The 18,692-nt window shown below is 41.3% G+C and overlaps 2 protein-coding genes and 1 long non-coding RNA gene across 3 annotated transcripts; 2 read left to right on the top strand and 1 right to left on the bottom strand.

Moving 5' to 3' along the window:
- Positions 1-961: 961 nt before the first annotated feature.
- LOC309486832 (glycine N-acyltransferase-like protein 3) lies at positions 962-3,220 on the top strand. Its single transcript, XM_082154309.1, has 5 exons — positions 962-1,327; positions 1,423-1,530; positions 1,631-1,751; positions 1,831-1,960; positions 2,153-3,220. The coding sequence occupies exons 1-5, from the start codon at positions 1,253-1,255 to the stop codon at positions 2,550-2,552; spliced, it is 834 nt and encodes a 277-aa protein (XP_082010435.1). The 5' UTR covers positions 962-1,252; the 3' UTR covers positions 2,553-3,220.
- Positions 3,221-5,882: 2,662 nt separating this feature from the next.
- On the top strand, positions 5,883-10,041 carry LOC309486834 (glycine N-acyltransferase-like). Its single transcript, XM_082154311.1, has 5 exons — positions 5,883-6,204; positions 6,430-6,546; positions 6,640-6,748; positions 6,844-6,970; positions 8,719-10,041. Exons 1-5 carry the CDS (start codon positions 6,130-6,132, stop codon positions 9,113-9,115), a joined length of 825 nt encoding a protein of 274 aa, XP_082010437.1. The 5' UTR covers positions 5,883-6,129; the 3' UTR covers positions 9,116-10,041.
- On the bottom strand, positions 6,977-8,711 carry LOC309486842. The gene is made up of 3 exons (XR_014201697.1): positions 8,369-8,711; positions 7,727-8,010; positions 6,977-7,665 (listed from the first exon to the last, which is right to left on the bottom strand). It is a non-coding gene; the product is annotated as an uncharacterized lncRNA (long non-coding RNA).
- Positions 10,042-18,692: the final 8,651 nt, after the last annotated feature.

The following is an 18,692-nucleotide window of genomic DNA, read 5'->3' as shown; positions in this document are numbered from 1 at the left end:
AAACTCTTGATCAGCACTCAACATTTGCTTATTGTTGTTGTTCATTTAAACCGTTATGCACAGAGAGCACCGTTATTCTATCCAGACGCGCGTAAACGCGTCTTTACACTCGCGCCAGACGCTCTATTCGCGTTTGGTGTGAACGCAGCATCAGCATGAGGGTGAGGGTGAGAGAGAGAAAGAGTGCCTGCGAGTGAGCGAGCGAGAGTGAGGTCTGCGGTCTTGGCCATTAGTTGATTTACTTGTTTTTGTATAGGTAATACGTTGTCAACTGTGTTTAAACTTAAATAAACTACCTATACAAGTAGTTATGTCTCTTTGTATTAATTTGCCCTGTTATTGACGTAATGCGAGTCATTGACAAAATGCGCAACCATGTTCGAATAGTTCGAATATAGGCTATGTGTTTTTTTTAGAGAGAATATTCGAACGTCATTTTTGAGCAATTTTGACAGCCCAAATGAGTATTACATGCACACAGTGTATGCCGGTGGAGCTATGTGGCGATATGTAATATAATGGTTTTATTTAAAAAAAGGAGCTTTACACACAACCTTATCAGAGCTAATGATAATGACCTGTTTTGTGTAGTCTTGATTTGGGTGTGTACAGTGGTTTTACATTTAAAAGGGTTGTAAATCTAGTTCAAGTAAATTTTAGCATGCCATAGTCGACTTTTAAAAGGTAATTTCACAAAAACAAAAATGTGGCTAGTAAAAATGCTGTGTGGCTAGTAACTTTGGAAAACCACTAGCCACATTGGCTAGTGAGCAAAAAAGTTAATGTCAAGCCCTGCTTGAAACCTATAATGGTGTGTCTCTTGATAACTGGTGATAGTCGGTGATAGCTCTGCTCTCGTCCAGCTTCATGGACAAAGTAGCGGCGCGCGACCATCAGTGTAGCTTGCAGCTCCCTCTGTTGGAGAAAATAAATAAGCACTAAACGATTTCTCTTGTAAACCAACAGGCAATGTTCGTCGGCAGTGTATTTGCTGGGTGTTTTGTATGCTGTCGAATGTGGACATTTCCGGGAACAGCTCTAGTCGGGGACATAAAAAAAAACGAAAAAAAAAAACGGCACTGTCCCGAGAAACCAGTGACGTCTGATCACCCTAGGCTAAACATTAGCCTACACATTTCACCAAGCTTCCGTCTTTTAAGGCTGTGTTTGACTTTGTTCTGTTAAAGACATATTTGCCACCTCTGGTAAAATCAGTTTCACTTTAAAGAATTGACTGATTTTACTATGAAACATGAAATTTTTAAATTCAGATGAGTTAAAAATAGCAGAGACTACTTTATATGCGCATCTGCCTAAATCCATAAAGGTAAGAAAGCCTATTTTAGAAGTGCCTCTTATGTCACGGTAATCTGCGAATGCTTTTACTGTCGCATTTAATCTATTTTTTATTAAATTTTTTAGGTTTATGGGTTTGTTTTTGCTATAAACAGACGGAAACCACACACTTTGGAAGTATTGGTGGATAAGTGGCCAGCTTTTACCACTATCATTGTTCGACCAGATCCAAATGTGAGATTGCGTTGTTTTATAATAACTAGGCCTATCCAAAACTTTGTCATTCTAAACCACTTTATAGTCAACATCACTAATGTTTGTCTTAAATCATTAGAATAATCGAGCAAAGGACTTTATGAAGAAGGTGACTCTTTACAGTACAGATGAAGAAGTCCTGAGAAGAATGCTGACTGTGGAAAATGCAATTGACTGGAGCACATACTTCTTAATAGGAGGTAGGCCTATGTCTTTTCCTCCAATTTTATATTATATTCTTAATGCGACTTACGGTTATTTTAATTACATTAATGCTAGGATGTGATACACGTCATTCGCCAATGGTGAAGGAAATTGCTGCTTCTCGGGGTGTCAATATGAAAGGTTTCTCCTTAGTGCACCTTATGATATTATCTGATCCCAGTCATTTGCCTGAGCTCATTACCAGGTAAGATGGTCCCTCTATTTATTCTGTTTTAAAAGGTTATGTCATGAACTCATAAATATAAATTTGTGTTGGATTACATTTAAATAAAAGCTTGAAATTGCTTATATCGATTTGTGTTGCATTATATGGATTTAAACAAAAGATTGATAATGCTTAATTTTTTCCCTTAAAAATCTTCACTTCCTTCCTCAGTGACCTTGAGACCAGAGTGTCTGTCCTGAATGAGTCACATGCCGATGTAGTTAACAAGACTTGGAAATTTGGTGGGGATGACAAAGGTTACAGGAACATCCTGAATCTCATCAGCCATTTCCCCACATGCTGCATTACAGATGAGAACAACCAGCCTGTGTCCTGGGTACTGTTGTATGATTACTGTGCACTTGGAATTTTATACACTCTACCCGAGCACCGTGGAAAGGGATATGCCAAAACCCTGGTCACTACAATGGCAAAGAAGCTCCATTCTCAGGGCTATCCTGTTTACTGTTTCATTGAAGAATGCAATCAGCTTTCCTACAAACTTTTTACAAGCCTTGGTTTTACAGAGGACTGCTCTTATAGGGCTGCCTGGTACGAATTCATTTGTTAGAATGAATACTCACTATTACTCCTATGTGACTGAAAAAGAAACCTCCTTGAATGTCAGCATGAAATCAAAATTGACAATTCTCATTTTTTAATGGAAGTGTTTATTATAAGAACAGCATTGTTTATTATAAATGATTTATTCGTGCACGTCATTATTTGTTTTTAAATTCATATGCACTTGTAATCTTCGTACAAAAATATCTATTTTATACACAGTTGTAAAATTTTCTATACATTTCGATGATGACATTGTGTTCTAGAACTTTCACTAAAAATGTTTTATGAATGAAGTTAAACCACCAAACTTATATTTCAACATCAGAATTGACGATTACGCACGCATAGGGTAATGACTTGCCTCATGTTAGGGGAAATCTGTGTCATGTCAAGTGTTACAGTTTTTTCCAATTGCTACATTAACACACTAAAATGACATGCACAGCACAATTGTTTAAACTGACACAGAGAGCAAAACTTCTTCTCAAGTCTCCAAAAGTCTAAACACATTTTCTGCTTTACACACATTTTGCAATTCAAAATGGCACTTTTTAAATGCACTGAACACGGTTCTCTGCATAAGACACCTGGCCAATCACCTCAATGGTTAATTGTTAACACTTTTTCAGTTTACTGTTTTTTAAAATAAAAAAATACATAATTGTTTCAACAGCATGTGTGTATCTACAAATATTTCTGTGCATGTGAACAATCTGAAAAATGTTCTACAATTTGAACTATTTTAGTATTATGGCAAAGCATACTAAAGATGAGAGTGCTTTTCATTTTGCCAAACAGTGTGTAGTTGGTTAGACAAAAATCTGGTAATATGAATGAAGTATGTTCCATTTCGTGCAAAAGTTTGGGCTTCATTTTGCAGGACTTATTAGGTATTTTGCAGTTTGGGTGTGTGGTTTTGTGAATTGTGTTCCATAGTTTGCAAAATTGTGTGGTAGCAATTGGAAAAAAATGTAAGTTGAGGTTTTGGAGAATGCCTGAGCAATTTCCATTTTAAATAAAAAACAAATAAACCTAAATACATTTATACAAATGTAATAGTACAATATCCCATCCAGAGTAGTTTCTCAAATATATTTATAAACCAGCCTCAAATTTTCCGTTGCCAAACTTGCGGCTGCAGTAGCATCTTATTCTTAATAGCCTACATATTTTTGTGGGGGAAATTCTTTTAAATTTTATTTATAAAGTGGGATTCTCAATTCTAGGGCTCTGTAAGATTACTCATTTATTCCCCCCCCCCCCCCCCCCAATGGTGCCAGTGAAATTATATTTCCTGCATCTGGAGACAAAGCTAAAATCGACCCACTGGCACACCTTATCCCACAGCTACCATTTTGGGGGAAAACCATTTTATTTTAAAATGTCATAATTCATAGCTAATCTTTAGTGAAAAAAATACACATGGTTCAACACTGACAATTGAACAAGGATGAAGTTTTATTTTTAAACTTGCTTAAAATTGCTCTGACGCAGAATGCATTGTATCTGTCATCATGTAGAAGACATGTACAAAATTATAACTTTTCCCATATGTATCTCTCAATTACAGGCATTTTAACCATATATGTAGGCTATATATATCATAAAACTATTCTAATTAAATATTGTTCACAAAGGAAATGAAAAGGTCCCGATCATATTTCATAAAACTATTCTAAATATTGTTCACAAAGGTAATAAAAAGGTCCCGATCCGGAAACGATTCCACGTTGGGCGCTGTAGATGTAATGCGTTGCATGAGCACTTCTGAACTCTCAACTTTAACTTTAACAAACCCATAAAAAGCAACCCCTTCCTGGTCTACCTAGTAGGCCTACGTACTGGGCAGGGTTGCCAGCTCTGCGTTAAAATGAACACGTACCAAAAATCAAAATAGGCCTGTCTGTGCCATTAATTCCCATACCTAAAATACACATTTTATGTTCAGTGTAGGGGTGACCCCGAATAGTCGAAGATTCGATGCTTCGATAGGAGGATTCGACTACCGATCTCACGGTCGAATCTTCGCAGAAGTGTTATGAAACGAGGATCATGCCACTTTGGCTATATGAGGGCGCTCAATGTCTGATTTCACATAGAACTAGCTTTTATGTCAATACGTTAATATTCAGCCTATTATGATAATGCTGTAGGCCTATATAAAAATGTGCAAAGAAAGAAGCTTTTAATAAATATTTTTTAACGTGCGTGAATAAATCCAAACACCCCGTGACAGATTTAAGTTTCACTTTCAATCCGTGACCGACAGAGGAGCGTCTTCGCGGCAAGGATTTAAATCTTTAACAATGTCTGGGATAAGAAAATCTAAAGTGTGGATGTACACCATCAGAAAGGATATTCTCCAAGGCTGGATTTAGCATCAGGGAAACCATGATCGCACTTCTGCCGGCCAACGTTAACATGTTTCACGCATAGACTGGGTTTCACGTTAGAATGTATTTTATCCGCGCGCACAATTTGAAAAGACTCCAACGGACAGACAGAGTGAAAGACTGGATTTGTTCTCTCGATCAGGTACAAGTGATTTCAAAACTTTTCAGCCGGTTCTAATTTTATGTTTGGATGCTGTGAACATTTTTAGCTAAAAAGACTGCGACTCCAGTTTAGCATTTATTGTTGTTTCTGCAGTTAAAAAGACAAAGTTGAAAATTCTGGCTACTATCGTTATTTTAATAATTTCTTTATTTTAATTTTATTTATTAATATGTCAGGGTTATCTAATCTAACTATTTGTGGCTTGTGTTTTGAATATATGTTCCCCTGCACTTTAGGCATTTTGCACACATTTTCTCCTCATCCTGTGACTTGATTCTGATTTATTTCGTTTTGTATTTTTATTTATTAGAAAGGTATATTCTGTTCTAATTTAATTTAGTAAATTAATTGTTTATTTTTTCGGTGCATCGATGTTGTGCTGTAGGCTGGCCTGCTGGCACAGGTAATTTAGCAGATTTAATTTGATTTGCATGTGAAATGCAAATCTGCAGTGTGGCCTTTCTGGAGTTATTTATGTTATTTCTTAGTTTTATTGATCAAAAATCATTTTCTTCTATATCTTTGTGTTATTTTCTGTACATCGCGGCTTTGAAACGTCAAAGCCCCGCCCCCAGCCCCACCCCCATACACATGATTCGACTATTAGTCGACTATAGGCAAGACATGACGATTCTGATTCGACTATGAAAATCCATAGTCGGGGACACCCCTAGTTCAGTGGTAGGCCTATAAAATGAAAGCACTATCGTGATAATAAACACAGCTCAAAGGCTCTATAGCCTACCAGTGATCACAAAACTTCAAATCTAGCACAGTTTTATCAATGGTGAAATATAAAATATTTCAATACAAGCATTTCAGTCAAACACAATTTATGCAATATGTCAAAACTTTAATCCGCGGCGAAGAAAAAACACCCCGCGGCAACAGTTCAGAAGTAGCCCATTTCCGCGGGAAAACAGCGGACTTGGCAACCCTGGAACCTAGTCTGTTCTATGGTTCGGAGGCTATGCACTGCGCGAGCAATACAGACACGCTGACACCGAAAGAAGAGTCCCCTCACAATGCGTCAGCTGACTACAGACGATCTGAAGATCCTGGAAGTAGACCTTAAAAACTACTTTCCTCAGTCGCTGCAGGTTTGAAAGCATTTATTGAGCTAATAAAGTAGCTCACCTTCAAATTATCATGTCATAATAAGTTTGCTACCAAACTTAATAGGCTACCAAAAATTCATAGATTGCTTTACTTTAGGTCTACATGCAACTCAATTGTCAGCGTTAGCAGTAAACTTTGTAATATGTTATTTTTTGTATATATAATTTTTTTTTTTTTTTTTTTTTTTTTGTCCTGGATACATGTAGGTATATGGATGTATTGTTCAACTCAACAGAACTGGACAGAGAGCTGATCCTGTTAGTGTGTTTGTTGACCTGTGGCCAGACTACAGAGTTGTACTCATTAAACCAGAAATCCGTGAGGTATTAGGAATATTGCAGAATTTAAGTGATTGGTTGGATATTTCACAATACTTAGACAATACTTTTAACAACCCGTTTCCTTTTTTACTACAGACAGGAGACCTTTTCAAAGACTTGACTGTTTTTTCAAAAAATGATGTCTACCTCAGAGACCTGCTGGCACAGACAGATGTCATTGACTGGAAAATGTATATTTGCTTAGGTACTTGTATTTCTTTTTGCAAGTTTTTTTTTTACATTAGTATAAATCACGGAAATGGTCTCAAACTCTTTTTCCATTGAAATCTTTGTCTCAAGCCGCTGAGCTTCATCATGAAAAGATGCTGGAATTTGTGGCTATAAACAGAGGTGTACCCATGAAGAAAGAAGCAGTGTGCTTCAAGTTGGTTCTTCGAGAGCCATCAAAATGTTCACAAATTGATAGGTGAAGTATATCCGCTGACGCTGTAATCATTAACACCACACTTCAGACACAATTTTATGGCAGTTCATAGTTCAAGCTATGTTCCAGTAATTTGTCACTGAGTACAAGCACTGTAAGTGAAACATGTAACCTTTTAATGGCTCTTCGGTTGTTGTCATCATCATTGTATCTCACTCTTAACCCTCTGTTGGTCTTAAGTAATTTTAGAATGAAAAGTTTATGTTTAGAATTTTAGATTTTTTTTTTACTTCATTGAAATGGTACAAAACTTGTGCCACTTGCTATATGAAAAAAAATAAAAATAAATTGTAGACATGATTAGAAAAGAATAAATGGTCTTTAAAAAATGGTCAGACATATGATCTTAACAGTAAAAAATGAATGCCATTGGATATGAATGGGAAATTTGAAAATACAAAGCAATTTTTGGAGTACAGTCTACAAATAAGCCACAATGAAGTAGTCTTCTTTGATAATGTCTAAAATGTATATCCAATGCAAAACCTAATAAAAGTAAGGGATAATGCCTGAAAACATTTTTATAAGTAACTATAAGTATAAGGCTATATTGGCGTCTAGTAGTGCACAATAGTATTGCATGTGATCTTCTTTATGTTTCCCACTAGATGACACCAACCTGCCTTCCATGCATTGGATTTATAAAAACCTTTTTAACAAACTAAAACTACTTGAAACTTAAAGCTTTTTAAACAACTACAAACTTTCTGGATGGCCAACATAAAGATTGTCTCAAACATTTTAATCTAGTTTTTCTCATATTTGTATTATTTTAGTGTATAATTTAGAGGTTATGTTGTTTAGTACCATGAAATCCCCTGAAAATACAACATATTAAAGAAAATATACTGCAATCATTTATTAAAAACAAACGTTATTTTCTTTGGTCTGTATTGACCACCAAGGATCGCAAGTGTGACCCCTAAAGGCAGGCTCACACTCACACTTTTGGCTGGATTTTGCTGTCGCAGACAGATTTCCAAGCTCTGTGACAAAACCCCTGGATCGCCGCCAAATCGGTGCTCGTTGCTTTCGCTGAAGCTCGTCAAATATGAGCATGTCAGCGGCAGCGGCTTGATCTGAGTCTGTCTCCAGCAGTCACACACGTTGCGAAATTTTCGAACCTGTTTGATATTATCGCCAAGTGATCTTGTAGTGCGAGTGATGAAACAACGTGGTAAACTGCTCTAATGATATCATGCACCTAAACGTAGGCCTACATGAATACAAGGCGACAATTTGATCATAATTGTTTTATACTAAGAATCTAACAAAAAATATATTTTACAAATGTAAATAAGTGTTTTTTGCTCTATACTTAACATAATGATATATTTTATTTACCATCAGTTTTTGCTGAATATACATGGACCTCCAAACTGCGTGTATTTCTGGCCAAATTTCTTTTTTTGTATTATCTTTTTTTTCTGTACGTATGACTTGGGCAGCGAGCATGAGTGGCTCTCTAATGTCTTGCATGTATTCATGTGAGAAAAAGATTTTTCGTTGTTGGTCAGGGTTGCCGCTTGGCCAAAGATCTTGTAGTTTGTGCACCATTTCGGCGTTGTGTTGTTTTGTATGAGCGCTGCTAAGACAAGAAGACGACAAGATAAATTGTTGTGTAGTGTGAGCACTGTGGCAATTCACGTAGCCTCATAGTTCTGTAGTGTGAGCCTCCCTTTAGTGACGAATATCAGGTTGACCTAAAATTTGTTTTCTTTTTCTTGCAGTTTATCACTGAAGCTGTCTTCTCTAAACGAGTCTCATCTTGCACTAGTCAACAGTACCTGGAAGTTTGGCTGTGAACACAGCAAAGTAATGATTAAGAATATGATTTTGAACTTTCCATCTTGTTGTGTCCTGGACGAGGATGATCGACCAGTATCATGGATATTAACTTATCCCTCCTGTGCTCTGGGAATGTTGTACACGGTTCCAGAACACAGAGGAAAAGGCTATGCAAAAGCACTGGTCACCATTATGTCAAAGAGACTCCACTCTCAAGGCTATCCAGTGTACTGTTTTATAGAGGAGAAGAACCAGTTATCCTACAGGCTCTTTACAAGCCTGGGTTTCACAGAGGAACCGGATTACAAGGCATCCTGGTTTGTATTTAATGATTTTTAATTGGGCCATATCAGAACAACCAATCAGAATTGTTTAGCTTCTGTCTGAAATGTTATGTATTGTGTAAAAGCTGTTTTCTGATATAATGTAGTACAACTTTTAAAAATCAACAACCAAAATCAACATCAAAATAAACATCAACATCAACAACCAAAACAATTGATTGATTTAAATAAGGAATCCATTCCATCAATAAAATGTGTACAACACAACTATTTATTCTTTACATCACATGTAAAACAAACATTTACAGTTAAACTACACATTGTGTAGCATCAGCTTGATTTGTAAGCCGTTTTATTTTTCTGCATACTCTTCTAGTCGAAGCTGCCATTTCTCCCAGAATGGCTTAATCTGCTGTGAGTTCAAGAAGTGAGCGTGTGCGGGTGATCCATCTTTGTAGGCCACCACAATTAAACCGTTTTGTACCTATGTGTAAACAACAGAACATGATGGAAGACTCAAATGGAAAACTTCAACAAGCCATTTAAAGAGAGTAAATGCCTTTAGGCCCTGTATATACTTGGCAATAAGATGTTCATTAGTGGTCAGACAAGAGTGTTTACACAGGGTATTAGCATGTGACCACTTTCAAATAGATTGTGAGGGGAGTGATTTTATGACTACATAGTATACATGGTACATACACTACTGTTCAAAGGTTTAGTGTAGGTAAGATTTTTTTAAATGCTTCAGGAAGTCTCTTATGCTCATCAAAGATGTATTTATTTGATCAAAAATACAGTTCAATTTTGTGAAATATTACAATTCAAAATAACAGTTTTCTACTTTAGTGACTTTTAGACGCCTTTACCTTTTTTTTTATGAAAAGCGACAAATCTAGTGACTTTTTGGACTGCTGGTTAACATGTAGTCAGTCACTATATCATAATCTTTTCATATTTTGACAGAAAATTTGTAAATGAGAACAGTTTTTTTGGGGGGGATATCCGACTATGTATTGTATTAAAATACAGTATGTAAGCACGGATTAGGAGAAAAAAAAACATGTAAAGTGCCGACAGTTATGTGCCGACAGTGCGCATTATGTCATCTGTTTAACATTTCGCTTCTTTCTGAGCAGGCTTTTTTTCAAGCTGAATTCTCATTCAAGTACCTGCACTAATTATTCTGTGTTGACATCAGGCAAAATGTAGTTCTGTGATGTCTTGTGCATATAATAATAATTTGTTACATTTATATAGCGCTTTTCTTTGCACCAAATCGCTTTAAATAGAAGGAAGGAATCTTCTCAACCACCAGCAATGTGAAGTGGCAGCCATACTGTGCCAGAACGCCCACCACACACCAGCTTATTGGTGGAGAAGAGCTAGGGGGATGAAGCTAATCAGTATTTATATGGGGATGATTAGGATGCCATGATGGACAGAGAGCTCCACGAGCTCTGGGCTGCGTTCAGCCCCGACAAAACGTTGCACAACGTTTTGAACTTGAACATGCCCCAGATGACAACACAGCTGTTTCACGATTGGCTGAATCCACCGCATGACAATAATCACGTGTGTTTTGTGTTAATTCAGTTCCACTAATGATAATGTAAATTTTTTTTTTTTTTTTTTTTTTTTTTTTCAAGGACAGTGCATATTAACATAACAGCTCAACTGTAAAATAATGTTAGCCAAAAGGCTAGTTTTCATCTGTAGTCCTAGGCCAGATGTACAGTAGGCACCCTGGAAATAGGTAATAGGTAAAACAAGTTGATTATCACATGGCAAAATACAATAAACATTACATTTGCCGCAGCAGCAGGAATAAGACACCAAAACAAACATGCAACAAAGAGTTCATGTGCTACAGACTCAGAGCTTAAGTGGGAATGCAGCTGTAGGCGACAGGACATAAGAGCACAAGCAGCAGTTCATGAAACAACTAGAATCAGTATTAAAGGACACAGTCAATAACATTAGTCAGTTATAATACAAAGCTTAAAAGGGAGAGTAAACATTAAAATGCAGCAGTATCGAAATAAGATAAGAAGAACATGCAAGATGACTCAAGAAAGCGGCGATAGAAGTTCAGTGCTGGCATTTTTTATTGCTAAGGAGCCAACGTTTTAATGATGAGCGGAATACATTATAACTATTGATTCCTTTGATTGGTGTTGGAATGTTGTTCCATTCTTTTGAAGCTTTAATAGAGAAGGCTGACTGACTAAACGCAGGATGTTCCTCTAGTGAGGCGACTGGTGTTGGACCTTAAACTCAGAAACTCACTAAGAGGTGGAGGAGCCAGGCCATGAAGGATTTTATATGCTAAACAGATATTTGTGAACTTAATAAGATTTTCCCAACTTAATAAATTGTATTTTGACTGAATATTGCAGTGATGAAAAGGACGTGGTTTCTTATCCAGAACTTTAAGTGTTTGTTTGTATAGGGACTGTATTGGTTTCAAAGTGGTGTGGTTGGCCTGGGACCAGCTGGTGAGGCAGTTAGTCATATGCGAAAAGATCAGTGAATGCATAAACATTTTGGCTGCTCGGGTGTACATTGAGTTTCTGATAAATCGAAAATTGGATAGATTAAATTTTACTTTCTTGACAGTTTTGGTGATATGAGAATTAAAGTTGAGTTTGGAGTCTATGAGAATACCGGGATACTTAAATTCTGTAACTATTTGAAGTTTTTCACCAGATATTACAATGTCCGGATTTGCTGTGGAGTTGGTAGTTTTAATGTAATGGAGTTCGTTCGTTGTTAGGAAGAAGGAGGTGGGAACTGGCGAACATTCAAAGACTTTTGAAAAATAAATCAACAACAAAACGAAAGTAAAGGCAGCAGTCCCTCACGGACGACTGCTGCTACATATAATAAAACAAAACATTCAATAAAATAGTCCAGACCTGGTCCTCTCTCGTCCTTCACGATCATCGCTCCTCCGTAAGAGATACGAGACCGGAGCGTCACGCGTTCTCTCACGGCCCTCGGCCTCATCCTGCCACAGTTCACAAATCAGTTTTTTTTTATATCAGTAACAGCATTTTTCATGTAGTCGCTAAGTTATTTTGTGTCATGTTTATCAAAATAAAATTATTAAAAAACGTAGACCCCACTACATGTAGGCTATAGTATAGGTATGCATGCATACTAACTGAACTCAGCATGAATGAAAACAGAAATAACAGAAAACAAACTCAAAACTGAACATAACTGTAGCCTACATAACTGTGACACCATGAAAATAGCCATAGAGGTTGTTGGTATGGCAATAAAACGCTTCAAATAAAACAAATGAGCAAATTTGATAGCCTAAATAAAAGGCTAACAACTATTTTAACATTTTCTAATCTTATTTGAGTAGTTCCAACTTTTTAACTTTTCAAATGTTATTTTATGTTTATATGTAGGCATACAAACAGCTATAGCTATTACTTTAACAACGCGAATAGTTAGTGACTTGCTTGAAACCATAGACTATATAAACCTTGAAACTGGTGTGTCTCTTGATAACTGATGATAGTACTCTGCTCTCGTCCAGCTTCATGGACAAAGTAGCGGCGCGCGACCATCAGTGTAGCTTGCAGCTCCCTCTGTTGGAGAAAATAAATAAGCACTAAACGATTGCTCTTGTAACCAACAGGCAATGTTCGTTGGGAGTTTTTGCAGTGTATTTGCTAGGTGTTTTGTACATCCTGTCGAATGTGGACATTTCCGGTACCAGCTCTAGTCGGGGATATCACAAAAAAAAAAAAGAGTCCTGAGAATTCAGTGACCGACGTCTGATCACCGTAGACTAAATATTAGCCTACACATTTCACCAAGCTTCCGTCTTTTAAGGCCGTGTTTGACTTTAGGCTTGTTTGAGATGAGCAAAATCTACACAGAACCGATCACCACGAGATGCATGCCGGTTAAGAAATGTGTCCTAGTGCGGTCCGCCTTGCCCTGATGTCATGCTGACGTATGTCAAAAAACGTACTCGGTTACTTTCGTAACCTCGGTTCCCTTAGAGATAAGGGAACGAGTACTGCGTTGCAAACGCTATGGGAAAACTGCTTTCTCGAGAATATTGAAGCCTTTATTTTAAAACGCATTGCAGCTGCACAGCACAGAGCATGACAGCCCGATAGAGCGAGCTGATAGATAGGCTGTGCTATGTATGGCAACTACACAAACCTATGGCAAATCCGCAAAGGTAAACGGTCCAATCGGAGTGCTTGGCACCTTGCCAACCTGAGCGCTAAAATAGGCGTGGCTGAAGAGTATAAATTCAGAGAAAATTTGCCATATGACAGGTTTAATCGACTGAAGCAAAGCACCTGATATAAGCGAAATAGCATGGCAGGCAATGCAGTACTCGTTCCCTTATCTCTAAGGGAATCGAGGTTACGAAAGTAACCGAGTACGTTCCCTTACGAGAACGGTTCTCTCGTACTGCGTTGCAAACGCTATGGGAACCCAATTTAAAACGCCGTGCTATTCGCCGGTGACTACTCTGAAAGTGTCCGGGGAGACCCGGGACTAATAACACAGTAGTCTAAATATCATAGACCAGAATGACGGGCCTTAAATGATACACACTGTATATAGTGAAGCACAAGGGTCACTAAGTCACACATAGGTCTGGGTCGGGAGAGCCAGGGCCCTAAATGGAGAGAATTCGTGCCTGTAAGGCGGGGACCTCTAGGTTATAGAACCTTGCAAATGTGGACGGGGCGGACCAGCCGGCCGCCGCACAAATGTCTTCAATGGGGATCCCGCAGGACCATGCCCACGAGGAGGCAATGCCTCTTGTGGAATGAGCTCTTACACCTATGGGACACGGAAGGCCCAGAGAGGTGTAGGCCAGAGAGATGGCATCTACAATCCATCTTGACAGTGCGAGTTTCGTGACTGGCAGCCCCTGGGTGCGGCCCCCGAAACAGACAAAGAGCTGTTCAGACTGTCTGAAAGAGGCAGAACGCTCCAGATATATTCTCAGAGCTCTGACAGGGCAGAGCGTGAGGGCATCGCTATCTTCTTCCGACACGGGAAGAGCTGATAGGGAAATAACCTGGGCTCTGAACGGAGTTGAAAGCACCTTCGGTACATATCCGTGTCTTGGTTTAAGGATGACTTTGGAGTCATTAGGCCCGAACTCAAGACAGGAAGCGCTCGTGGAGAGTGCTTGTAAGTCCCCAACTCTAGACGCTAGTGCTAGCAGCAGAGCGGTTTTAAGAGAGAGGGATTTCAGATCAGTCGACTGAAGCGGCTCGAAGGGAGGTCCCTTAAGAGCCCGTAGAACCAGGGAAGGTGCCAGGCCGGCACCGAAGGAGGCCGCGGCGGGTTAAGTCTCCTGGCTCCTTTAAGGAAGAGAACAATGGGGTCGCTTTTACCCGAGGAAGAGCCAGCCACCGGTGAGTGAAAAGCTGCAATAGCTGCTACATTCACTTTGAGCGTGGAGGGGGAGTGTCCCGCGTCCAACAGCTCTTGGAGAAATGTAAGTACCCTTGATACTTCACAGTTAAGTGGGTCGAGGTTCCAAGCTAGACACCAGCTGGAGAAAACTGACCATTTGAGGTGGTAGAGGTGTCTCGTGGATGGAGCTGTAGCCTCCATTATGGTGTTTAGGACCCCTTCTGGGAGGCCCTGGGGTACCCGTTCAGGGGCCATACATGGAGGGCCCACAAGTCGGGACGGGGGGTGCCAGATTGTCCCGTTTGCCTGCGTGAGGAGGTCGCTCCTGTCGTGGACAGCTCCATCAGCTCTGGGAAACAAATCTGGGTTCGCCAGAGGGGGGCTACGAGAAGGACTGCGCACTTGGTGTTCCTGATCCATTCGATGACCTGAGGGAGCATCGAGACCGGAGGAAATGCATAAAGGGGGAGGCTGGGCCAATCGTGGGCCAGCGCGTCCCTGTTCTTTGAAAAGAATATTGGGCAATGAGAGTTGTCTTCTGAGGCGAAGAGGTCCAACTCGGCTTTGCCGGAGATTTTCCACAACAAAAGCACCGTCCGGGGTGGAGAGACCATTCCTCTGGGGGAACATTGCCCCGAGATAGCATGTCTGCCCCTAAGTTCATCGTGCCCGGCACGTGAGCTGCCCTGAGTGAGCGCAAGTTGGCGTGAGCCCATAACAGTAGCCGTTTGGCTATTGTGAACAGGTTGCGAGACCTGAGGCCGCCTTGGCGATTTATGTAGGATACCACAGCCATGTTGTCCGTATGGACCAAGACGTGGTGTCCCGCCAGATATGGAAGGAAGGATTTCAGGGCTAGAAAAACTGCTCTCATTTCGAGGCAGTTGATGTGTAGGCGTTTCTCCGAGCTCGACCAGAGGCCGGAGGCAGGCCTGCCCTCGTACAGGGCTCCCCAACCGAGGTTGGAAGTGTCTGTTGAGATAACCCTCCTTTCTGAAACCAGACCCATGTTCGCACCCTGATGATACCAGCTGGTGTCCTTCCAGGGGGCCAGAGCTCTGGTACAGCGCTGGCTTACCCTGATATTTATGAGGCCCGAACGCCACGCATGGGCTGGAATTTGAGGTATTAGCCACAGCTGAAGGGGGCGCATATGCAGTAGGCCTAGCTGGAGTACTGACGATGCTGAAGCCATAAGGCCCAAAACCCTTTGAAACGTTCTGAGGGGTACACGGGAGCCCAGTTTGAACGACGCAGCAAGCCGCTGAATTGACAGAGCCCGGCCCGGCGTGGGCCATGCTCTCATATGAACGGAGTTGAGAACTGTTCCCAGGAACGTGATCCGTTGGCTGGGGGACAGCACACTCTTGGCAAAGTTTACCCTGAGCCCGAGGCTGTCACGATACACACACAGGGGAAGACAGATCCAAGTGCAGTAATTTATTAGGTTAATCCGTACTCACAACAGTCCAGGCAAAGGTAAAAAATCCAACAAGGCAATCCGAGATACAAGACACAAACAAGAACTGGGTAAACACAGATATCAAGTGTGGTGACATATAACAAGGACTCCGTGACAGACACTAAACAGGCAGGGTATTTAAACACAGAAACTAACGATCATGATGGGGAACAGCTGGGTGCAATGAACAGTGATGAAAGCAGACAAGGATTGTGGGGAATGCAGTTCCTAATGTGACAGACACCGTGGGGGAAGTGGACCTCTAGTGGACACCAGGGAACATGAACCAGACACTGTGACAGAGGCGTTCTAGATGGCCAAGGAGCCAGGCTTTGTGAGTATGGGACTCCGCCTCTGACTGAGTCAGTATGAGCCAATCGTCGAGGTAGTTCAGAATACGTATTCCCCGCTGTCTCAGGGGGGAGAGAGCCGCATCATGCACTTCGTGAATGTACGAGGCGCTAGAGCCAGTCCAAATGGTAGGACTGTGTAGGACAGACTCGGGGGCTTGACCTGACAGATGAGACTGTTGAAACAGTGTTTGAGTGTAGGGGTGCTTACATCACAGTAGGCACACACGCTACGTTTATTAAACTTCCAGCGTGAGCAAGGGTAAAGTTTAAGACTGTGGAAACAGTGGTTGTGTGTAGGGGTGCATACATCACAGTAGGCACACGCGCAATTATTAAACTTCCAGCCTGAGTCAGGGGAAGATTGAAACTGTGGGAACAGTGTTTGTGTGTAGGGGTGCGCACTTTTTAGTGGGCAAGTAACCTACATATGAGGCAGACAGAAAAGAGCTCCCTTTCGTGTTTTATTTGCATCACCGTAAAACCGGCGTCTCTTTGCAGGCGAGCGTGTTATGTAACAGGCCCATTGACTGCAACATCAACATTTCCAGCCACCTGAGAAGAGGGGACTGGGGAATGTATCATATATTGCTGCGATTACATGGGGGGGCGGATTCAAGTTGAGCCCGACCAACCCCTGTCTTCAGATTCTGCCAAAGAGAGTGAGTCACGTGGGGGAGGGGCCGGCGAGAGCTCGTTCGCTTTGCTGAAAAGATTCAGCGCAGCCGAGATTCGAACTCGGGTCTATGCCGCGAGAATCTCAGATTCCACCACTGAGCCACAGAAGGGATGTAGATAAGCACAGGAAAATACGTCTGTCTCTGTAAAATGTGAGTCACGCGAGTAATCGCGGCCGCCAAGTGTACGTAAGAAAGCTGGCCGCGAGCTCAGAGAAAAGAGCAGCATCATTTTCAGCTACTGCCAGAGCCAGGATTCGAACATGGGTCTCTGGCGCGAAAGCTTTAGATTTCACCACTGAGCCACGGGGAAAATTACATAAGCTTGCAGTTAGAGTGAGCATAGAAGAGAGCGTCATGTTTTGTGTCGGCGTTTGTTTGCAGGTGTGCATGCTTTATAACAGGCTCATTTACTGCAATATTGGCATTTCCAGCCGCCAGAGTTAAGGAGGGGACTGGGAAATGTGTGAGAAATGCAGGTTGGTCCGGCCTCGGCGGGACTAAAACACTCTTTCCTCCTTTCGCCGGTGAGTGACCCAGATTTGAAATCTCACTCAGTGTCCGTTCTAGGTCATGCAGAAAGACCCAGTGTTCGCTCTAGTGTCGATTCGGTCAGATCCTGGTGTGGGCGAGGCACGCGGGGTGCACATGCTCAGATCACCGTGCTCGTGGGCCTTCGGGGCTCGATGGGCGCCGGAGACGGAAGATGGGCGGGCTCGCTCTCTGACGTAGCGAGAGCGAGCCTGGATCAAAGCGCTGAGACCGGCATGCTGTCACATGAAAGGCAGCCACCTTTAGGGAGTGCTGCCTCGGCATGCTCAGGACCGAGGCAGACAGCACACTGGGTGTGTCGGTCTGACACATGAAGGGGAATCCCGCAGGATTCACAGACGGGGAGCGGAATTTGCAACAACGCACTCTGCTCTATTAGATGGAGAATGCTTTAAAGGATATGCTCGTCGGATGCCACAGGGAAACGATCAGCTGGCGAGATGATGCCGGCGCTGAAGCTGTTCAGCTGAAGAGGCTATTCCACGACGAGAAGGCTTCTTTTCCGGAGAGGTCAGTGAAAACGAGGTGAGAAACAGAGCTCAAGCTGAAGGAGATAAATCCGTCATATGGCGAACATGAATTTATACTGAATTTATACTCTTCAGCCACGCCTATTTTGGCGCGCTCAGGTTGGCAAGGTGCCAAGCGCTCCGATTGGACCGTTTACCTTTGCGGATTTGCCATAGGCTCGTGCAGTTGCCGTAGCACAGCCTATCAGCTCGCTCTATCGAGCTGTCATGCTCTCTGCTGTGCAGCTGCAATGCATTTTAAAATAAAGGCTTCAATATTCTCGAGAAAGGAGTTTTCCCATAGCGTTTGCAACGCAGTACGAGAGAACTGTTCTCGTAAGGGAACTCTCGCGATCGCAAGGCGGATGTGTCGAATTCTGCAGGCGAGCGCAGTTGCTGTCCACCGACTGCGCTGATCAAAAGCATGATGGGAAACGACTTGCTGACGACACAGCTTAATGCTCATTGGTTTAAACAACCGTGATGTATTGTTCTCTTTTAAAATGTTTGAATTTAAAACTCTGTGTAATTATCTGTGTAAAAATAATTATTATGTGAATAAATTATGTGTGAGTATTCCCAAACTCTCTGACAGTGTGATCTCTATGGGTTATTTGATTGTTGTCATATATATATATTATATAACATGTCTGTAATGAAAGTAAAAATG

This window comes from Leuciscus leuciscus, assembly GCF_965113295.1.
Source record: "Leuciscus leuciscus genome assembly, chromosome: 22".
NCBI classification, from domain to species: Eukaryota; Metazoa; Chordata; class Actinopteri; order Cypriniformes; family Leuciscidae; genus Leuciscus; species Leuciscus leuciscus.
The sequence above is the reverse complement of the archived record's forward strand: the minus strand, read 5'-3'. Positions and strand labels throughout refer to the sequence as shown.